We start from the raw sequence: 22,787 nt of genomic DNA on the forward strand, positions 1-22,787 counted from the left end.
CTTCATTCATGCTCACATCAGATGTAGCATTTAAAAACAATTCTGGAGCCTTCTGTGTTTGTTAATTTTTTTTCTTTTAAAAAAGAACATAAATACATATATATACACACCGACACATGCACTGTAGTGAAACCAAACACAACTAACAGGTTAAGTCAGTTGTATTTTCATGACACGTATGTTATCTGGGAGGAAAAAATGTTACACCCATTTTACCAGCAGGGCATATATAGACCACCGTATCTGTGTGTTAAGCCTTCTTGCAAAAATACCAGTTGCTCAACTGGGATGCCTTTGTTTGAGACACCTTTTATGTGGTAAGGTAGCTGGAATGAAGAGCAGTCAGCACTGTGTGACCACGCAGCTTCCCACTGATTCGAGATGGGAAGTGCTAGAGAAGCACATGAGTATGCCAGGACAGAGAATGCTATCAGTTTGAAAACAAATCAGTTAACATAGGAGAAATGGACAGCCTCTGATAATGTATCCTCAAGCTCACAGAGTTTTTCTGCTAGGAAAATCTACCAATTATCTGTTGGTAAATAAATTCTTCCTTAGGATTTCTACATTAGGGAACGTTCTTGATCAGAGCTTGTTACACTCTTTTTCAGATGTATTTGATATTTATGTAGATAAGATGCCAGACTAGTCACCACTCATCTACTTAAACCTGTTCCCACAATAAAAAGCAAGATGGGCAGTAAGTCTGTTAACATCAATCATACCCTAAATGATAAATGTATTATTAAACACATTTAGGTATCTTTCCATTCAGGTTCTGAGTGCAAGCCCTCTGGGTCTTACAAATGAGTAGTAAATCAGTCCTTTCATAAACTGAGGTGGTTTTGCTAAATGAATACATTTATTTCAGCACTATAATTTTTTCCCCCATCACAAGTACTACAGCTCTTCTGTTCTAAAAACACAAAAAGCAAATAAAGGTTTTAGCATGTTATACCCCATAATAAATAAACTAAGACTATACTAGAGATTATTGTCAATATTCAATAAATTAAGCCTCACTACAGCATTTGATCCACTATGCATCAGTGAACTAAGATGACCGTTAAGATTTCAATTAAGGAAAATAAGCAAATATTTTTGGTTTTATCAGTTCAATTTTAATATAATTAAAAAAAAAAAGGTAAATGTTATGCATGGCAATGTTTATTAAACAATCACATTTCATTTAAGCATTAAAATGCAGCAGTCTGGAAAAGCTGCCAAAAACAATGTTTGGCTTCAGAAAAGGCGATTATGAAATCACTTCCAATAAAATTCAAATACTCTCTTGTCTGTTGATTAGTTGAATGCTTTAGACTGGAAGGAACAAAAAGTGCAAATCAGCTGAACGTTACTTTCAATAGTAAAGTCTTAGTGTCTTACAAGCAGTTACTGGAAGGCCTCACCCTCAATCTTCATGATAAAGGACAAAATTCTCCAATTTCTACACAATTATAATTTACTGTAACATCTCAAACATTGTAATATTATTACTAAAAAAAAATTGATTTCAGAATATAACTGCAATATAGTATTCTGCCTAACATGAGCACCTTTTTTTCCTTTTTTTTAATTATTAAATCTAATTTGCTTGACATGAGATGGCATGAGATACATTCTCACTGCAAAACTGCAAACTTACATGAAACAACACAGTTACAACCACTTATAGGAACATGTTCTAGTTTAAGGTAATTTATACCTAAACATACTACTTTCACATGAAAAATCTAAGATTCATATTGTGGTATTCTGTTTCTGCTAATACACTTTCAGGACAGTGACTCATCATTGAGTAGTTAAAAGTTGACCTGCAGCTTAGCCTTTTGCAAAATATCTTTATTGAAGGACTTGTAAAGAAATGGACAAAGGTTAATAGATAATATTTGACATATGGGCAAATTTTAAGCATTTAGAATTTTTTTTTTTAAATGCAACACAATGATTCAGTGGCAGTTTGAAATAAAAACAAAGTACATTTCTGGTTCCTAAATCACTTGAGAATCACTTCATATACGGAGATAGTGAAAAACAATGTGATTATCATTTTATAAAGGCTCTAAGAACACACTATCAATTTTCAATCTGCTTTTGTAAAAATCTTTAAAAATATTGTGGAAACATGTTCTTATATGTGGGTACTGCTGCTTGAAACTGAACAGTTGGTTGACATCCAGACAACTATCACAATTTTCCAAAAGCAAAGCAGCTTATAAGCATAATAAACAAATGGTCATTTTGCTAAAGTTTAGACCTAGTTTAGTAATTTGTAGAATGACACTTTCAAACTGTGCAAGACAAAATAAGGTAGCCAACAGTAACATACAGGTACACCATTTAATATTTATTATATGCATTTTATATACATTATTTTTCAACAGCTGTACTTTTGCTATGTGGTACAATCTTAAAAATTTGCTGATTCATAGTTTGTAAAACAGAAACCTTACAAAACTCATCAAAACTCGCAAACTGATCAGAAAAGTTTTGTGGAAGACTAGAAAAAATACTTTATTGTATTAATCATGCATTACACAAACAAAATCTTTAGTTACACCATAAACTGAAGCACATCTGAAAATAAAATAAAAGCAGGGAATAACTAGTCAAAACACAGCAGATTTATGAATCTTGAATCAACTACTTTTGTATTCTATTTGAAACGCAAATAAAAATAATTTTCACTCCAAAAGTTCTGAAACAAGATCGTTTTTTTTTTGAATCAACTCCACTCCAGGTACTTAACCAGAGGAAAAATAATTTCTTTTTTTGCAACTTTAGAATTATTAAATGTCCCATTTTCTCATCTATTTTAGACTGTTCAAAGAGTGCCATAATAGATATACAGGGCCCTTTAAACACACTACATAAAAGGATATAAAGACCAACAAAAAGTGAAATAAATAACAATAGGCCATTAGCAAGATGGGTAATCCTTGATAAATAAACTCGTAAATACAGTAAGATGTACAAAATATCACATAGTGATAGGATGCCAAGATTAATTTTTTTTTTTTTTTTAAAGAGTTCATTCGGGGGTGTTAACCCCTCTGTGTTTCATTTGAACACATTTTACAGTCCTTTATTTATGAAGACAGTTATGCGATGATGATGAATTAGCATCCTTATGCAAGGACTTAGCTGAGCTGTATTAGGCAAAAGAAGGGAAGAGTGTGGTTACACGGCAGCGGGTCAGTGAGATCTCTGTGTTTTAGGGTTTTATAATGCAGAAAAACATTATCAATACAATCTTGAGCACTGTTGTGACAGGCTAAATATATAAAAAGACTTATAAAAACTAGAATTTTATCCAAACATTTTGTGCAACTAATGCTAAAATATTTTAAGTTAAATTTCCTTTTCTTTAAAGCAAAATAAAAGTTTAAAAGGGGAATCTGTGGCATTCAACTGATAAACAGAAGATTACTAAGAGATGAAAAGAAAGCTACTCTTGGAGCTCACTTCCCCCCACAAGAGCACCACATTCCTAACCCTAAGGCAGCACACAGAGTCCAAAATAAAAGTCTTTTGTAAGATCAGACTCCACGTTTGCTTAAAGACACCTAAAGAACAGACATACGCTCAGTTCATATCCAGTCAAGGCTACAAATACTGGTTTTCGGTTTTGTATTTCTCCCCACCCCCCCCCCCCCCAAATACAGTAATTACAGTTAAATGAATGAGCCTGACATTGTTCAAGATGTGGTGACTTTTCACCAACTTACACCTGCCCCACATAAGAGCCTTCACCCAGGCAGATCAGATGTAGTGTCTTATTGGTAACCTTATCATTGATGGCAGTGACGCATTCCCTCTTTTTTGTCCAAACAGACCTGCTGTTACGATGCAGGTTTGTTCTGCTATGTCACACAAATACTTTGGCAAGGGCATCAGCTCCTGCACTGGCAATATATGCTTTTGACGGATGAAATGCTACATCATATATTGATTCATCCAGCTTTTTCCTATGAGCTGTTATTTCTTGCACACATGTCTTGCTGTCCAAATTCCATAACCTAATGGAACAATCATGGCCTGTTTAGGAAAAAGAGGGAAAAAAAGTCGCAAAAGACAAAGTTAGATTTTTCAAACACTTAAGTGCATCTTAAATGCAAAATTTATAGAGCATACAAAATATGAAAAAAACCTTACTTCCAGACATTAAATAGATTCCATTAGGATCTACAGCTAGACTTGTGACAGCATCCAAATGAGCAACCATAGAATGGATCATTTTACCTGAAAGCAAAATAAACAGTGAATTTCCTGTGAAGTACTGTTTCTTTTTAAAATAACATTCCCATTAAACACAACACAGAATAAAACGTTATTATTAAGTTTCAACTGCAGACTCTTGTATAATCATATGGGTAAACGACAACTCTCAAAAAGGCATTCCCATTATAAGCACTCTTTTCATCTATTTGACACCTTTACTGGTAGCAATGACAATGAAGACCAATCCTAAAACCACTGGGTGAGAACCTCAATTCTTAGTCCCTTAAATGTCCTAACACCTGCCTGGTAGGACAAAGTGCCGATGAAGCTTTTCACTGAGTCATACCAAAGATACATCTATCTCTGTCCTTGCTAGAGGAGAGGCTACAGATGATAAACCAGGGAAGAAAATAAAACCAAGACAACTGTAAGTGGTACTTGCCCAGAATACTCTCCAGCTTCTAGTAAGTAACTGTTCAGCTATGTCACAAAACAGAAGTGTTATCTCTGCATTTAATTACTCTTAATGCATTTCTTTTCAGTGACCTCTCTTCCTGGACTCTTAATAATATATTTTAGCATGTTATAGTACTTTTTGGAAGGAGTTAAAAAATGTTTAACTGCACATAAGAACAAGCATCTCTTTCTGTTTTGAACCTGTCACCTGGTAAGGGTTATCAACTGAACCTTAGTTCATATATTGGAAAAGGGCAAATAAATCCCTAATAAGACCATCACCAACACGAGGAAAGCGTACCATCTTTGCCCAGTTGTCTGTCCTCCTGAAGAATCTCAGCCTATTTATTTTCTAAGATTCTTCCTGAAGAAGCTAAAAGCTATTGAAGGTCTCTGATCATCTTTTTAACCATTCTCTGAAACATTTTAATTTGGCTATATCCCTTTTGAGATAAGGGCGACTGGAGCAATACAAAGTATGCATGTGGATATACCAAGAATTCATACGAAGGTATTAATGATTATTTTTGTTGTTTATTCATTTTCTTCCTCCTAATATTCATTTATTGTTCTGATTGCTAAGCAACAAACTGACATTTTCATCCAATCTCTTCTAACTCTGAGGTTTTACTTTGAGTAAGAACAGTCAGCCCAGTGATTATTATTTTGTATTATAAAGTTTGGGTTTCCTTACATGCATTGTTTCACTTTTCTCCACATGGAATTTAATTTGCCCACTCTTAAGTCTATTAAAATCTTCAGTTCTTCCTCATCAGCCTTCATCTTTAATACACTGAATTAATGAATGTCAGTAAACTGTCCACATACTGTCCCCTGTCCAGATGATTCATATCATGTTGAACTACTGCTAATCCCTCCAGGACCTGGTAATTTTTTATTTCACAAAATGACCATTTACTTCTACCTTCTGTTTCTTGTCTTTGACACAATTATTTGTTCACACAAAATTCTTCTCTTTATTCTACATCTTTCTTTCTTTAAAGTAATAAATTTTAATTTCAGGACAATCATTGCAATGCATTTAATGACCACAATTCAAATGCATACATTTATGGCAGGTGTGAAGGGAAAAGAGTGCCTAGCTTTTTGCCTTTAAGAAAGGCAAGAATACCATCTCCCACTCCATCCGAATCAAACACACTTAAGACAGGAGTTTTGCACATGTGCCTACTTACAAGTCGGCTTATGCTGATTTTTTTTTCTTCCAACTTTGTTAGGATAACATGCAGAATGTGACGGATAATTTGACAAATGGGAAGTTCATGTTCATTCTTACAATTATTCCACTTTTTGTCATGACAGTGTGCGGTTTTTCTCTATATCCTTCTTCCTTTCTTTTCTACATCCTTTTCTGTTTTATAAACTTAATCAGCAACTTAATTGTAACATAGGATTCCATTACTACAATGAATTTATGTTTATTTCTTTCCCCAATAGGTACTAAGCAGTGTTCTTTACTACTGAGAGTTGAAAAACGTAACTGATACATGCTTAGAGTTAAAAGCATGGAAATGATGAAGTCAGGAAGAAAGTGGCAGACATATTCTATAAATCACCAAAGCACTCAAAGAGAACCTTCTCATCCCTCGCAACTATCTCTGCCTGTTTTGAGAAAGTATTTTTGAAGTCACAATTGCAATAGATATCACTTCTTCATACAACAAGTACTGAAGAGGTCTAATCTTATAAATACCAAAAGTGCTCTTTTGTATAAAACTGCATCACTAGTAAGTTTTCTACAAATGGATTCTCCTGATGTCGATCTATATTTACTTTAAACATATACATACATACAAATTAGGTTATCTTTATTCTTACCCGTTTTGTTGTCAAAAAATTTGATGTGTCTATCTTCATGTGCTGTAATAGTTACAGGAAGTGTGGGATGACTTACTACTTTGTTAATATGATTATTTGATTGTCCACCTGAAAATAAAGTAAAAAAATATATTTGGCTGCCTTAAAGAAAGGGTTAAAGATAAAATGAGAATATTTCGGCATTACACTTTAGCTTACTATAATAGCTAATATTATACAAATAACATTTTAGAAAAAGCATCAATGAATCTCCTAAGAAATAAGTAACAGCTGCTTGCTTTACAGGATAGGACTAAGCCAGGTAGACTCTACCCAAGGTACTGTACAGTTAAAGCTGTACAAGTGGTTTATACACATGAAAGATTCTCAAGAGAGACAGCAAGTAAACCAAGCAGGGCAGCACTGACCATGTAGAAAAAAACTGCAGCATAATATATGTTTAGCACACACGTTATACCTCCACATCAAAAAATATTTAGCTTGTGGGAGGTGAGGAAGGAGAGAATACAAATAACTGAAGTCAACCTAACCTATTTGATTCTGTCAATTATATTTATGTCTTATTTCAACTTAAAGCAGTAATTAATAGTTTGAAATCTCTTTAAAAGTTTTTAGAATACTCCTTGAAAAGCACTTTCTTATCTTGATATGCCAGTGTCTTAAGGCTTGTTTCCTTCATTTCTGTGCTTAATTTTTGTTGATTCCACTTAAGATTCTCTCATCAAAGTAGGAAAAAGGTATCTCTCCAATCTGTGATGTTCTTTCTCACTGTGAATGTCAGTTTTTGCACAAGCTACCTAGAATATAGCTTTTACAGAGTTTTGTAACCCGTGTTGAAGTATTTTTATAACATACTTAATACAGTAAGTATAATCACTAAGTAAACCAGACTACTTGGAGAGGAGAAACAAATTCTCCCCTTGCATTTTTCTTTAGATCTCATTTCAGAGAGAAACTGGAGGTTCTCCTTATAGAACACTTTCACAGGTTCAAGGAAAGAAGGCTCCTTTTGTCTAGACAAAAACAGTTGCTTTCATTATCTCCAACTACTTTCAAATCCTGTTAATCCACAACCTTTTCCACTGTGTCTGTTCCAAGCATCTTTAAGCACCTAAGCAACTTTCAAATTGCATGACGCAGGAGAGGAGCAATACTTTGTTATTTTCTTCACCATGTAACAAAACTTGGATAAAGGTACCTCAAGATTTACTTACCAGATTCTACTTGTGATGAAAACATTACCACTGACTGGGATGTTTCTAAATCATAGATGACTGTGCTGCCAGTGTTAAAAGATGCCACCATATGAGCAGGGTCACAACCTATAAAGTCAACCGATGTAGGCATTCCATGCTCTAGAAAGAGAAAAATGTCTTTACAAAGAATGAAACACTTAAAATTCCTGCAAGGTTAGCATTTAGTTTTATAGTCATACTTTAAAGAAGAAATTTGCTCCCTTTAAAGTAATGCTACAGCACCAAGATTACTTTATTAAAGGATCATTTCCCTTTAGTCCTGTTACCTACTTTTGATAAATGAAGATAATTGAGCCCAGACACATCATCCGCTGCCTCATAACAGATTTTCAAAACCACTGAAAAAAAACCTTACCTTTCTCTCCATTGTAAGTGCAAATACAGGGCATTTTTTCTGGTGGGTTCCATAATCTAATAGTGCCATCTGCTGAACAAGATAGTAAGTGATTCTTTACACCGCTGTAAGCAAGACTCCAGACTGCATCTGTGTGAGCAATTAATGTGCCAGCTAGAACGTTTGGCTCTGAAAAGAGACAAAAAGTTCGTAAGTTAAACCTTTTTTTATGAAGAAACATTAAAAAATTATTTTTTGTACCTCAAAATAAATTAAATTCCATGTAAAGCTTTCATGTATCTCCTCAGCCCTTCCTGTTAAGCAACAGCTAGAATATGACATAGGAGGTCATTTTGCACAACCACTGCCATCTTTCTCAAAAAAAACAACCCCTCAAACACACACCTCACATACACACACACACACACAAAAAAAAAAGGCAACAAAGAAAACAAAATTCCCTCACTAAACCAAGCCAACCAACCAAACCACATAAATAACCATGTCCCTTTTTCCAGAATGATACATGCTTGTTGCCACCTCACCTCTGAGGCACTTGCCTCTTTCCCTACAAATTCACCACCTTAAAGATGCTTGGACACAGCCCTTCCTCTGTACAAGGTGCAAAAACACCTAATAAAATCAGCTTTCCACTTGAACACTGATGCTTAATGGTGTTTTCACTCAGCATACTCACCTGAGACAGAGGCATGCTCTAAAACTGTCAAGCACCCTAATAATTAAACCAAGATTACTTCTGTTGTGGAACAGGGAAACACATTCTTATTTTCTTCTCCCTGATACTTTATAGTTGTCTTTTATAGAGGGGTTTTTAAGCTATTCCCTATCAGGCTTTGAGTAGGTAAGTAAGAGTAAAAGATAAATGGAAAGGAATAAATCTAGAAAAAAAAAAAAAAAAAAAAATCACTGAAATTTAGTTTTGCAGAAAATGAAATAAAAGTTGGTCTTGCAAACCAAAACCCTGCTAACAAACTTCAGAGAAGAAAGACACCTTATTAGAGCTCTCTCTTTCAAAAATAACTTTGTCACTTGAGTAGAGACAGTCCTGTCTGAAGCCCATAATATTTATACCAACAACCCTACCTGCACAAACATAATGGACCATTTTTAATGATTAGACTATATTGAATACATTTTTAGCAGAGGCACATTTTGAGCTATATTGGTTTTAAGGGACAGGGTGTAGTGGTCTTCCTAAATCCATGCACGACAGCACTGCTTCCCATCCCTCCCTATCTCACTGCCACAGATTATGCAGCCTCAGTGTTGTATTAGCTCATTCATTACATTGACACAAGGGAGAGAGGAAGAATTCTTGTCCCTGTCCCATTCAAACTTCAGCGAACCATGGAACTGCACCTCTAAAATTACATTAAACACAAAATGCTGATCACTATCAATGACAGGAGAGTGATGCAGTTTTCCAAGTGGTTATCAGGTTGTTAATTTTAGAGACATCGGTTATGGAATCTGAGATGCAGATAAGAAACATGGGACATAGACTTTGAGTACACTTATCTTAGTTTTCTGAGAAGTTCCTATCAGAAGAAATAAATAATAATTTAAAAATTTACAATTTTGGCTTCTTAAAAAAAACAAGAGCTATGATTAACTTTTTCTTTACTGTTTAAACATCAGAAATTACTAGTCTTCCTATTACAGCTCTATGCAAAGTAGATCGTTAATGCAAGTGGGAATAAATCATTAATGTTTCCTACACACAAAAAGTTGAAACTACACAATTTAGTTGATAAATGGCAGTTACATTTCACAAAAGCTCTACTAAACATATTAGCATCAAGCAGAAAATTAATGCTGAAGACAATGGTCATGAGTTATTCATCTTTCAGAAGGTACTTACCATAGGTATCATATGGATCCACATTAGGGCTAGGCATGTTCCACCACTGGATGGTTGCATCAATACCACCACTGAAACACTGTTCTCCATTGGAACTAATTGCCAATGACAGTACAGGTCCACTATTGGGAGACAGAGAAAAAGAAGTTTATTGATACGACCTACAAGGCAGAAGTGAAAATTTGGTTATGTACTTTCAATAAAAATTGGATTGGATTAAGTAGTGAAACAAATTCAAACTCCAAAGAAACAATTTTTTTCTCAGCAAGCAATACTAACCTCTATTAAAATATTCATAGCAAATTAACTAAAGCTATCCAAATTCAAGCAATTCAGAGAACATCACCTTATTTCTCAGAAGCAACAGTAACTACATCTACAAACAGTGAGGTTTTTACAGTGCATCTATGCCGATGTAATAGCTAACTGTGCTGAAAGGGGTGATTGTAGCCTCGCCCCAACTATTTTCCTATTTTCTCATCCTATTTTAGGAACTGAGAGTAACCTGTGACCCAGTAAACTGATTCAGAAAAACAATCCTAGGAGGAGTACCTTTTGGCCAAGGTTAGATTTTTACTCATTTAACTTCTTCAACCTGTTTGCTGTGATATCTGACATGCACAAGCTGTAGCCCAAAGGAACAAACAGGTCTACTCATCTGGACACATTACTAAGTCAGGTTTAACTGTATTATAAAAACATATCCCCAAAGTTAGATGCCTGGCTCATTTGACAGGCCATGCTTGAGATCTCGGGAGTTTATCAGTTGTTTAAGTGCAGATGAGCAAACTAGAATTACATATTTGAAGATGGTGAAAAGGAAGACTATTGGTTGAATCTACCTACATATTTGGCAAAGTGAAGAACAAAGGGGCTCAAAGCCTGCCTGAGGTGAAAAACAGTAAAATTACTTTGTTACCAGTTGCACTGGAAGTCACAGCAGGAGGATCAGTTCTGTATCAAAACTTCCCCAAACCTTACCTCTTGGTATTCAGTAACAAAAGCCCAAGTAATAGCCCAAATGTAGACAGAGATCTGAAGGATAATTTAATTGGTCAGTGACCCTCTATCACTCAAAAGAACACTTGCATTTAAACATGAGGACAAATTAGTCACTCAGCCCTATGGAAGAGTAATTTTCTCTTTAGCTAGTAAGTGCAAAAATAAGGCATTACATGCTATCAAGTATGTAGCTTAAGAGAACGAAGAGGGTAATATGATGTGTAGGTTTCCTAATACAAACTACTATTTTTTTTTTTTTGTCAAGGCCAGCACAGGAAGTGTTACCCACTTCCATGTTTAACAAAGATCTCTCATGAAGCTTACCTGCTAACTGGGCTGGAGACTGGATCTTTAGTTATATAAGCAAAGTATACTCAAACTACTGTGACTGGCTATGAACTGTGCATTTTTGTCTTGCCTTCTTATTGGAAGGAAGCAGAATTCAAAATTAGTAACTGAAACTCAAGCAGTAATAAAGCAGTTAATGTGAGTTGAAAAGTCACTAAGAGTTTTGCAAGTCCCAGTTCAACTCTCAAGTTTTACTAACGTTGTTTAATTCAGGTTAGCTCACTGTCACCATCTACCACAACAAGGATCTTTCCTTGTTTCAGGCTAGTTTCTGCAATTGGCTTTCCCAACATCTTGGGCTGTACTGCAGTCAGAAATTAAAATATTTATTACGGTGTGTAATGAACTACCATCTGCACACAAAGCAGGCAAATTTGAGGTGGGAGGGGAGGAAGCCTGGGTTGACACTGCAAGAGAACTGACTGTAGCTATCAGAACTTTACTCAGGTATTAATCAATTTTTCCACTGCAACAATTATCTCACTGATTTCCAACTTCCCCCAGCCGTGAGACACATTTATATGAATTAATACCCACGCCCTATGGGTGTATATTTTGGCCAATCCTGGCAATGAAACTTTATCTCTTATTCTCATTCAATCCCCTAAAAAATTCAGAACCCTCCTAGTTACTTGTTTGATCTACTGATTTCTCATTCAGTGAATCCACATTCAGTAGGTTGGGTTTTTTTCACCTGATAATTGCATCTGTACTTTTAATTTCTCAGACCCGTATCTGAAGATCCTACGTAAGACTAATAAATTCTCCGTTATTTATCTTCTTCACATGTTATATATAAAATCCACAGTCCACGATATGGGCGCCACTCAGGTGATTTCATTATCATGTTCTACAATCCCTCCTTTCCCTTGCAACTATCCACATTTTCCCCTTCTCGTTCTTCTTGTATTATCGTGAACTGTGCAATTCATGACAAGGGACTCATTTCACCTGTTTTACCAAGTATAATGGACCTTGCCTATATGATGCAAAAATATAATACACTTGTGGCTTTTACACTGAAGTGTCTTATGAATCCATGAGATAATGACAACACATTTATCAAGCATTTATTATGTCAAACACTTACATGTGGGCCCTAAATGTGTAGATGGGTTCTACATCTAAAGAGGCACTCCTGAAAGAGAAAGGAAGAGTTATTACATTATATGAAATCTCTACTGAAAAATTCTGAAAACATTTAAGAGTTTAATGAATTTCAAAGGCATTTAAAAGACATATTTTATAAAAACCCATATACTTGCTTTTTGGCAGGAACCGTTTTCTGCAAATTCCAAAGTTTTAGAGTATGGTCCTCAGAGGCTGTAACCAGCACAGGCTCTACAGGATGAAAAGCTAATGCCCGCACTCCATCAAAATGACTGCGTAGCGTATACTTAGGGTTCCATGTCTTTCGGAAGGCATCTTTATTAGCTGGCAGCTTAAAAAAAGAAAAGGAAAGGAGTAATTTTATCTTGGGTTTAAAAATATGTATATCTCCCCATATTTTAGGAAAACATGCTATTTTTCATTCAGCTAATACATGCTCAACCTTAAATTTACATTTATCTGTTGATCTGTCTATATGCATCTATTACTCCCTCTCTGGCATGAAAGGTAGTCTGCAAATTTTTCTGTTGTAATAGTTTCTTTCATCCTGGAGTGGAATGGAGTACAATGCTGAATACACAGACAAGAAGGCTTGATTTTCAAAAACTGGTTTTAATCCTTTCATGCAACAATACTTTAATTCTTCTTCCCTGAAGAAAGATAACAGCTCCATTGTTTTATCAAGTTGTCTGCACCCAAGGAACACATTACAACTGTCAAAAGCCCATTTATTACTTAAACACAATAAAAATGAGCTTCAGGTGCCCAGTGACTGATCTTCCTCAGATGAGGAACCTCACTGAGAATGACAGGAAACATGTAATCCCTGAATACCTCTACACCTGAAGGTATGTAAACAAGAAATTGGTTATCCAAATTTCAATACAAATTTGTCGTTATTTTAAACATAACATCACATATAAATATTTTTTGAAGTCTTTAATGAGCTTTAAATATGTGAGACAATAACTTAGTTACTATGTGAGGCAATATATATGAACTTTACATTTATATATTGTGAGCATCCAATTCATACTCTTAACCTATAGATTGTTAGGCTAAAACACAAAAATTACAGCTCCTTATAATATTAGCTATAGGTAATTCATAAGAGTTACCAGAAAACCTTAAACTCTTCTAGTGACTGCAAAAGACTAATTTAGAGCTATGAATGCAAATTATATTACACAGAGAACAGAACAGACCCTTAAAAGACTATATCCCATTTGTCCTAAGCCTTCATCGTAAGGAGAAATACATGTGCAGGTACTTGTCTCTTCCCCTCAAGTAATTATAAAGGGAGCTTAGAAAACTGACTTTAGATAGATGACCAAAACTGGCAAACTAAGAATGAATGGAAACTAATCCTATCCTCTGCCTTACACACCATCTATTCACTACGTAATTGTTAAAGCATGTTTCTCAACTGTAGGCCAGAATCTCTCAGTATTCCAAGATACATTCAGAACCACTGTTAAGAGATTAAAATCTCCCATCGCTAATATAAAAAAAATCTTAGTATCTCATACCTGTCAGAACTGAAAATAAAAATCATAGCATAACATACGCTGTAATAAGTATTCTTGGACCAGATCTATAGCCTGGACTGAATTGCCACTACTCATTCAAACTAAATTTGATGCTATCCAATCAAAATAAATAGAAAGGCTCAGACAGTAAAATTTACTGTTCTGAGTTACAGATGTGCAGACATTTGCTTTTCCCTTCTATTAATATAAATTTGTGGCCTAAGTGCAAACTATGACAAATTCAGATCAATCAATATGAACTTGTTATACCAGACATGTAATCTGGATTTTATTTTTTTTTTTAGCACCATTCAACAAATAAATGTCATAACAAAGCATTTTGTTTCCAATCTTCCTACTTCAATGTATATTGAATACCGCAGTATTTTTATTGAGATTTAAGTTATTTAGCACTAAACTGCATATTATATACAAGCTTCATAAAAAGAATAATCTTTTGTTTCAGGGAACAGAGTGGAATTCTGGAGTTCTCCATTGAACTTGACAGATTTCAGCCCAAACTGCGTGTTTATTCACCTCCCTGAATCTAAAGTGGATAAGAGAAAGGAGAAGAAGAAGAAAAAAAAAAGTAGTTATTTTTCTAGAAAACAAAATCCCTCAATATTTTTAATCCTCATTATGTAATGTATTCATCCACCTGGCTAACTCATGTTGCCTCATGCACTTGTGGTGATCTGGGGCTTAGAGAAATTAAAGCATAAAGCATATATAAATTTTAGCATATGTGGTTATGTTCCAGATTAGACAAAAGATCTTGACTCTTTGGGTGTGATGTGCCTCCACACCACACTGATTTCTATTACAGTTGTTATGAAGAGTCATTCAAAAAATACTAGGGCTGAATACAGGGGTCATTTTTTTTAGAAAAAGGAAGAGAGTTCATTAAATCTTTTTTGTTAAAATGGCTCTTGTAATGGTAATTTTGTTCTCAGCAGTTCAGAGGAATCTGCTAAAATGCAAGGTACAGAAAATTGCAAAAACCAATGTACATTTCTTATCTTAAGTATAGCTTTAAAGCCTTAATTTTTTAAAACAGACTTTAACATCTTGGTTCTTTTAGAAGACATCACATACACCATCCTAGAAATCTAGCTATATATTGGCTGATACTTTCTTGTTTAATTCTCTTCCCCATCCATGTTTCCAGTGAATCCTGACATCCTTACTCCAAGAGCAAGAGAACAGCTGGCACATCTTTAAAAAGAGATCCTTGCAACCTCTAAGAAAAAAAAAAGCTAACCCTTAGTATGTTTAAAAAAAATACACCTCAGAAAAACACAGTCAAGGACTTGGAAAAAAGATTTGCTGATTACAAAGGATAAATGTAAGATACAAAATGGGCAAGAGGTATAATGGAAAAGTAGTAAAATGTGATACTGTATATCAATATTCTAAAGTGTGACATCTCAAAAGCATCTCAAAACAGAAGACATGAACACACTGCCCCAATGAGTCATTATGTTTCATTGTAAATGCTGAAAGAAAAAGAAAGTCCTGAGAAGACAGACTACGTAACCATATGGAACCAAAGGCTCTTTCCTTTTTCCCTGAACTTTGCTGGACTTCACTAAACAGGAGCAAGAAGGGCCAGCTGAAGCCTTGATCCAGTCCCCTGCCAGCAAACAGCCAGAGTAGATGCTTAGAAGAACACAGTCTACCAAAACCAAGAAGAGTTGTTCCCCTGCCCAAAACCACCTACCAACACCCAAACAAAAACTCTGTCTAGGTCAGGAGACACAAAACACTTTAATTTCCACAAAAATCTCCATAAACTTAGAGTAAAATACAAACCATACACCATAAGAAATTGCTAAACAGATTAGAGGAGCAATCAGAACTGGAAACACCTGCTTTCTAATACTTGTTCAATTTAACATAATAAAAATCCCTTTTGGCCTTCATTTTGTCTGTATGGAAACATAGTCAAGCAATCTATTCATTCTGCCTTGTAAATCACCAGCAAACCAGACTGAAAGATACTACACCCAAGCTAAACAAAAAGTAAAGTAGTAAGACAGTGGGGAAGTCAACAGAATCCTTACAGCTTAGTAAGGAGACATGTATTTCCCTATTTCAATTAACTACTTACCTACAGCAAACAGAGGAATTAAAAAGTAATAATTAGTGACTGTAGTCAGCATCTTTTAATGTTTTAATATTATTTTTTTCTTGATAATGTTGTGACTGATTGGAGATCTCCAAATTTAGATGCTCTGATAAATGAGGACTTTCCATTCCACGAGTCCCTACAGCAGAAAAACACCACCATCCTGTGCAGCTATGGAACCCAAGCATATACAAAAATGGGAGCATTTGATTTGGTAACAGTATTATTCCCTCAGCATACAAACAACTACACACACTGAGGTAAAGACAGATAACCAAAAAACTAAATAGGTAAACAAAAAAACCTGGATAACCAAGAAGACATGACTTGAGATGACCATACTGCATTACAGATGCCTAGTCTTGTGGACAACCTGTGCACTAAATCATTCACAGACAGAAAAATCTTCAGCTATAGTTGAAATTCCTAAGATTTAAAACTTAATCCCCATCCTGTCCACATATCCACATATCCTCTCATTTTCAAAATACAACACTCACCAAGAAGTGGTACATTTGAAAGCTAGCAGAACCCTATTGTGACTATTTATTCATACACGATGATGACTCACACAAGTTATGTGAAGAGCACAGACCTATCAGGAACAAAATGCAACAAGTGTGAATATTAAGTGTTTTGGGTTTTTTTTTGTTCTTGTTTTATATACACATTAACTTAACATTATCTGCTTATCTGGAGATTTACTGGAGGAGGTAGTTTCAGTGAAGCTCATAGGGGCATGAGATTAAGACGATCTACAAGTACCGTATTACAGGTACAAGGTAAGACATGGTCTTACTGTAGTGCAGATCCACATTTATATGGAAGCCACTTCAGAAATTAAGAGCTATCAAGGAATTTTTAACCTGAAGGAACATTGTGATGGAAAAGCAATAGAATCTGAATTTCAGTCTATTCAGATCCATGACAGGACAGCGATTCCCTTCTTAAATAAAAATCTAAAAAAAAATTATTTTCACCCATGTTATTTGACACTTCAAGTTTATCTTGTATATTATACAAATTTAGAAAGTACTCCAAATATTTTTAAAAGTTCTTGCATTTATTTTTATACAGCCCAGTAATAAAAGGATGTATAATGAACATTTTCGTTTGATATTCAGGAAATAAAACTCTGTAATGTAACACCCTGCAATAATGGAGAAATGTATGTACTAGTTCTTCATTACAGCAATTAACAATCCTACCAGTTATAAATACTGAAGAACAACTATGGAAAAAAAAGGGTGTGTAGTCACACACAAGTATCTTCAGACCTTATAAACTACAAGCAAATTATTTTTTCACTTTGCAGATTCTAAGATTTTAATAAAATCCCAGGTAATGGTTTCCAGTACAAACTCCATGTATCTAACTTGAGAAGTTATAGAAACAAAGAGAGGTACTTTATAAACAATAAAAATTAAAAACAACCATCACGACCCAAAACCACAAAACACTTTCAATACAATACAATATGTAAGACTTACCTGAACACTTCCCTAACCAGCCATCAAACGTTACTAGCCAACAAGTAATTCATATAACACTAACGGCAGCTTTATGAATATGGTCAAATGAATGTCAGAACACTTTGAATTATAATAAAAACACACCGAAAACCTTACATCTGAAATATACTACTATATATAGTCTGTGCTGTTAACACTACATAAATACAAAGGGGAGAGCAAAGAAATGTTAATATCAATATTTGTGTCTTATGCCTTGTCTTCTCAATACTCCATATCAGTCTATAATTGCCATTTTTGTTCAAACAAATTTACACTAAGATGTCAATCTGTATTTTATGTCATAACACATTCCCCTGGTGACAAAATTTTAATTAAATTACTGAAGTAGAAAACAAACAAGTCACCTCAGTTAATTTTGATTATCTAAATTAGCCCCATTCACAAGGTGTTCCCTCCTCCTCCCAAGTAATAGCTTATGCTAATGAAACCTATGTTCTCTGCAACTGTAATGGTCAGGGTAGGGGAGAGGGGACCCAACTATAATTGATTAAATTAAACCGTACAAAGAATTTTAAAATAAAATTGAACTTACATCATAACTGTAGTCTGCATCATTTGTTACTGTCAAGTCTGCAAGGTCTCCAAGGCCCAGTACACTTAACAACACATCATCAGAACCCATAATAAATGACTTGCCTCCTCCAGGTGGAAATGTTATTGGCTCTGCTACAAAAAACAAAACAGTTTCTTTAAGTCTCAATGTAATAATTAAACTGAAGAAAAACTGCATTATTCATCACTTAAAAGCAAAGCAGAGTTTAAAACTGAACTTGTATGTACTACATACTGCCCCAACTAAAAAACAAGAGACCATGAAGACACGCACACATGTGCAAGCACACACACATATATTAAATACACAATTCTTCTATCATACTTTGTCATTTAATTTCAACTTCCTTTACAGAGGTGTTCAATACTACTGACAAGTGACTTGACTAACTTTACACTGCAATATCAAATGTGTGTTCCAGGGGTCTAAATTTTCAGCTCAACATTTCATTCACTACACCATCCTATCTGCCTTCTACCTATTTGCAAGTCAGTCTCTGTGCTTTATACTAGTCAAATACGTCCACTTGCACGTATAAGTATTGTTTATGTCTCAGGCTAAAGGACTCCTGCAAAACATCATTTCAGATAATTAAAAAAATTAAAACTGCTGTTATTCATGAATCCCCTCTCTTACTTTCTCAGCATGATTTTGGATTATAATTTAAAATACACTCAACTGATATTTATCTTACCTAGCTGTGCCTTCCCCAAAGTAAAATTTAACATTTCTGTTAATTATCATTTAGAATGAATACAAATCATATATAATCATTCATTCTCAATTCACATCTGAATAATAAAGTTTCAAATATTCACCCATATTCTTTGCACTCTTCAACAACTCTGTATATCTTCTACTGACAAGTATCAATTTAGCAGTAAGGAATAAAGACTTAAACACTGTAATACTTCAGCATCTTTTAGAAGCTGTTGAACTTAACAATATTCCTTTCCATGCAAAAACGGAGGCACTTGTTAGGTTGAGTACTTAAAAGTTTAGCTATGTGTGAACTTAAGCTAAGTGCAAACATCTGCAAAATATGTTAAATCATATTTTACACCTTGAAAAATTAAACTTATTTGACTTTTGGATTTCACTGATTTGGCAGAGAGTTATTGTCACACTTTAATGTCACGCCTTGTTTCTAATCCTCTCAGAAAAACCTTGAAACTCAGAGGGGCAAAAAACACATTTCCAGAGCTGAAAAACATCCATATCCTGTTTTTCTGACTTACAAAAATAGTTCCAAACAAGACGACTAATCAACACATTCCTGTTTTAAATATTGTGTATTGCCATAAATATTGTCTGAATGGCAAACTAGCTATGTTCCACTCCAGCTGAAGAAAAGGAACTAAAACCAGGTGTAAAGTTATACATGTCTGTCATCATTGCTATGGCTACACAAAGAGGAGCCAGGCTAGACAGATTTAAAAAAATAAAATAATAAAATAAAAAAACCACTTCTCAAGAACAAAATAGGTTCTAATTCTTGAGAACTACTGTCCTATTAAAAAATGTAACCTTATTAGCACAGGCAATACAACTGTATGTGATAATCTAAGACTATCACCTATGTAAAAATAAAAACTGCTGTTCCTACAATTGCATAAAAAAAGCAAATAATATTCTAACTATGCACAATCACCTCTCCTTAAAAAATAAACAATCCATACAAAGGTCTTAACTCATCAGAATGCTAGATTAAATTAACAGCCCAAAATAGCTTAACATTCCCTTATCTGAATAAGCTTTTCATTTTCATTAATATTTTACTAAAACTCTCAATTTTACGGTCTGTTTCAAACCACTCATTTCAGAAAAAGCCATATTCCTAGAAAACACCCAATTGTTTTCCATGTTCCCACCTATTTCCCTTTTATTGAGTTTTGGGGTTTTTTGGGGGGCTGAGGGAATACCCAGTCATCCACACTTATTAGATGACATCAGAATTTCTAAGGATTGATTTCTTTGTGAAAGCATCTGAGCTGAATAAAAAAGGAGATATAAACAACATTTTGTATGAAGCAAGAAATAAATTAACACCACAGACATTCACTAGGTGAACCTAAATTGTAAAATCCTCAAATGAATAATAACAATCAGTCCCTCGATTACTTCAGAGACCAAGTTTTTCTTGGTCCTTTTCTGACAAAGAGTGGGAGAAAAAAAAATTATAAAGGCTGCAAAAGAAACAGAGGTGGAGAGGTTTTTGCTTTGGTTGTTTTGTTTTGCTTCTGGTTTTTTGTTGTTGTGGGGTTTTTTTGGGGGGGTGGGGAGGTAGGGCAGGAAAGGGGAGGGGGGAGCAGTGGCTGTTATTATCATTAGTTGGTTGGGTTTATTTTTTCTTCCTTTTCCTTTTGACTCCCACAGAAAGACTCCAATACTTTTATAAGGAACTTCCAAACTTGGTTCACCTCTACAGTCTTGACAAGGGTGTCAGCCTCCCAAATAGAAGTATCCGTTTACAAGCCAAACCTCCCAAGTCATTATAGAACAGAGCTGCTGATCACTGGGGAAAGGAGGCAATATGCTCATTTTAAACTTTAAGACATTTTCCATCCCTGTTGTAATGCTGTGACTCCTATTTCATCTTTAGGACAGGGCTACAAGGTTTAAGTAAGCTCTGAACTTCTCATACTAACTCTTTGTAAAATTCATGCCACCTGCCCTTAACAGATCAATTTTTATATGCTTTTTACTAAAAATGAAGCACTACCACAGAAAACCACTACTACATTAAGCATCTGTAACAAATTTATCAAGCTTTATTTGCATCAAAGGTGAATATTCCTTCATTTAAAGCTTCAAAATTAATGCTAACTGAAATCTAGGCATATTTATCAATATTAGAGTTGCCAATATGTATGCATAATATGTTGTATACATTTTATTTCCAGATTTTATTATTTTAAACTAAGACATATTCAGAGAACTTTAAAAAATGGTTGCAAGCTGTTTTTGTAAAAAGAAAGGGCAGAAAAGTAACAAAATGAAGGATGCATGATGTTATAGCTACTAAAAATAAAGACCTACAACTCTGCATATCAAAACCGATGCATCAGTAGGTATATACAAATAATAAAATTAAATAAATTACTTACTGAATGCTTTTCATCTTTAAAAACAATCCAAGAGTTTTTCTAACACAGAGTACAATATTGTCTTCATAGCATAATATGTATGTTTAACTGAGTTTGCAATCAAGAAATATCAAGTAAAAATATAAGCAATAGTACAAGTTTCTTTCTAGGTAAAAAAAATGCAATGATTAAATATTTGCTTGGCCAATCCTAACCAGCACCCTCAAGTTTCAGACATCATACATAATTAAGTCAAAATCAAGCAGTAATATCTGTACAGATTGAAACTGTTTTAATCTCTAATCAGATGTATGTTTATATATGCTGTAGTGGTCTACTATACAATATTAAAAAGAAAAATAACTGTGAAAATAATAATTCTCTGTGCAATAAATTGGATGGAAAATCATGCTGCTGTTGATTGTTTCTGAAAGTCATGCAATATGGTGAAATGGAAACCCCAGTTTCTTATGGCCAAAACTATAAAGTGTAATTATGGCATAACATTTTTCTCATCATATTTAATCAGACACTTCGGAGTGGGGGAGGAAAAAAAAAAACAAAAAAATAAAAAAACCAAAAACTAAACATATACCTTTAGAGATAGAAAAGACGTATTTCCAGCCAATTTGAACCATAGTTTACTTTCCTCCCTCAACCTCCCTCCTCCCCTCAAGAAAAAAAAGCAAAAATGTAAGCTTAATAACACTTTGTTCTCTATACAAAACCAAAATTATCATCCACTATCTCAGGGCTGTAACAGGTCAGAGTGTAGCATAAACCCTGCATACAGTCACAAAAACATTACGGCTCGGTAGCATTCATCAGGACAGGCTAGTGTTTCCCAGGAAGAAAGCATGAAGTTGTCTGCAAAGAACTTAGCTTTTAAAACACAGCTGAATAAATAATTGAGCAAAATCTGCATTTTATGCTAATGAACTATTTGGCCTTGTTAACAAAAGACAGACCTAGAAGGAATTCAAAGCAACACTAAGCTTGTTAGCTGGCAGCTTTAGCACCATATGGTACAAACAAAAACTCAAAAAGCCACGTAGTATTCAGAACAGAATTTCTGATCAAGCATCAAAATTTACACTGTAATGTTCAAGTTTAAAAATTATGCAGAAACCACAATTAGCAAAGACAATGGTAGAGACAGTCATACTACTACTCTTAATGAATCAAGCCCAAATTACACTGATAAACTGAAAACATATAGGCACACTAAATAGCATGAAAATATAATCCTGAAAGCACAGTTTATTTGAAAACTGCATGGACAAACTTTATTTGAAGTGTAGCACAGTGTTTGTGGTACAGAAACCAAGAAATAAAAGTAATTCCCTATCAAATTCCAATTTAGCATCTGTTTCTTCAGAAAGACTGTTCTGTCCAGTACTATTGTAGATGCAAAGTTTAGAAGAGACAAGAGCTATATGGCCTGTCCTTAACAACAACCATCTGTGTTCCTTTGCACAACATGTACGAAAAAAAAATAGAAAACCAAA

At 34.5% G+C, this 22,787-nt stretch overlaps 1 protein-coding gene across 5 annotated transcripts in view; it reads right to left on the reverse strand.

The window, feature by feature from the left end:
- Positions 1 to 1,098: 1,098 nt before the first annotated feature.
- The window catches only part of STRN3 (striatin 3), a 68,177-nt gene continuing 46,488 nt past the window's right edge, over positions 1,099 to 22,787 (reverse strand). For 3 of the 5 annotated variants that reach the window (XM_042790549.1, XM_042790548.1, XM_042790546.1), the window contains 9 exons: positions 18,173 to 18,306; positions 12,604 to 12,779; positions 12,429 to 12,476; positions 9,989 to 10,110; positions 8,128 to 8,295; positions 7,731 to 7,871; positions 6,517 to 6,624; positions 4,156 to 4,242; positions 1,099 to 4,038 (listed from right to left, as the gene is read on the reverse strand). In XM_042790549.1, coding sequence (XP_042646483.1) covers positions 3,869 to 4,038; positions 4,156 to 4,242; positions 6,517 to 6,624; positions 7,731 to 7,871; positions 8,128 to 8,295; positions 9,989 to 10,110; positions 12,429 to 12,476; positions 12,604 to 12,779; positions 18,173 to 18,306 — 1,154 coding nt within the window. In that variant the 3' untranslated portion in view covers positions 1,099 to 3,868. The remainder of the gene's footprint in view (positions 4,039 to 4,155; positions 4,243 to 6,516; positions 6,625 to 7,730; positions 7,872 to 8,127; positions 8,296 to 9,988; positions 10,111 to 12,428; positions 12,477 to 12,603; positions 12,780 to 18,172; positions 18,307 to 22,787) is intronic. The other 2 variants (XM_042790550.1, XM_042790547.1) reach the window with 1 other exon arrangement.

The sequence above is a fragment of the Tyto alba genome, unplaced genomic scaffold (assembly GCF_018691265.1).
Source record: "Tyto alba isolate M040663 unplaced genomic scaffold, T.alba_DEE_v4.0 Super-Scaffold_18, whole genome shotgun sequence".
NCBI classification, from domain to species: Eukaryota; Metazoa; Chordata; class Aves; order Strigiformes; family Tytonidae; genus Tyto; species Tyto alba.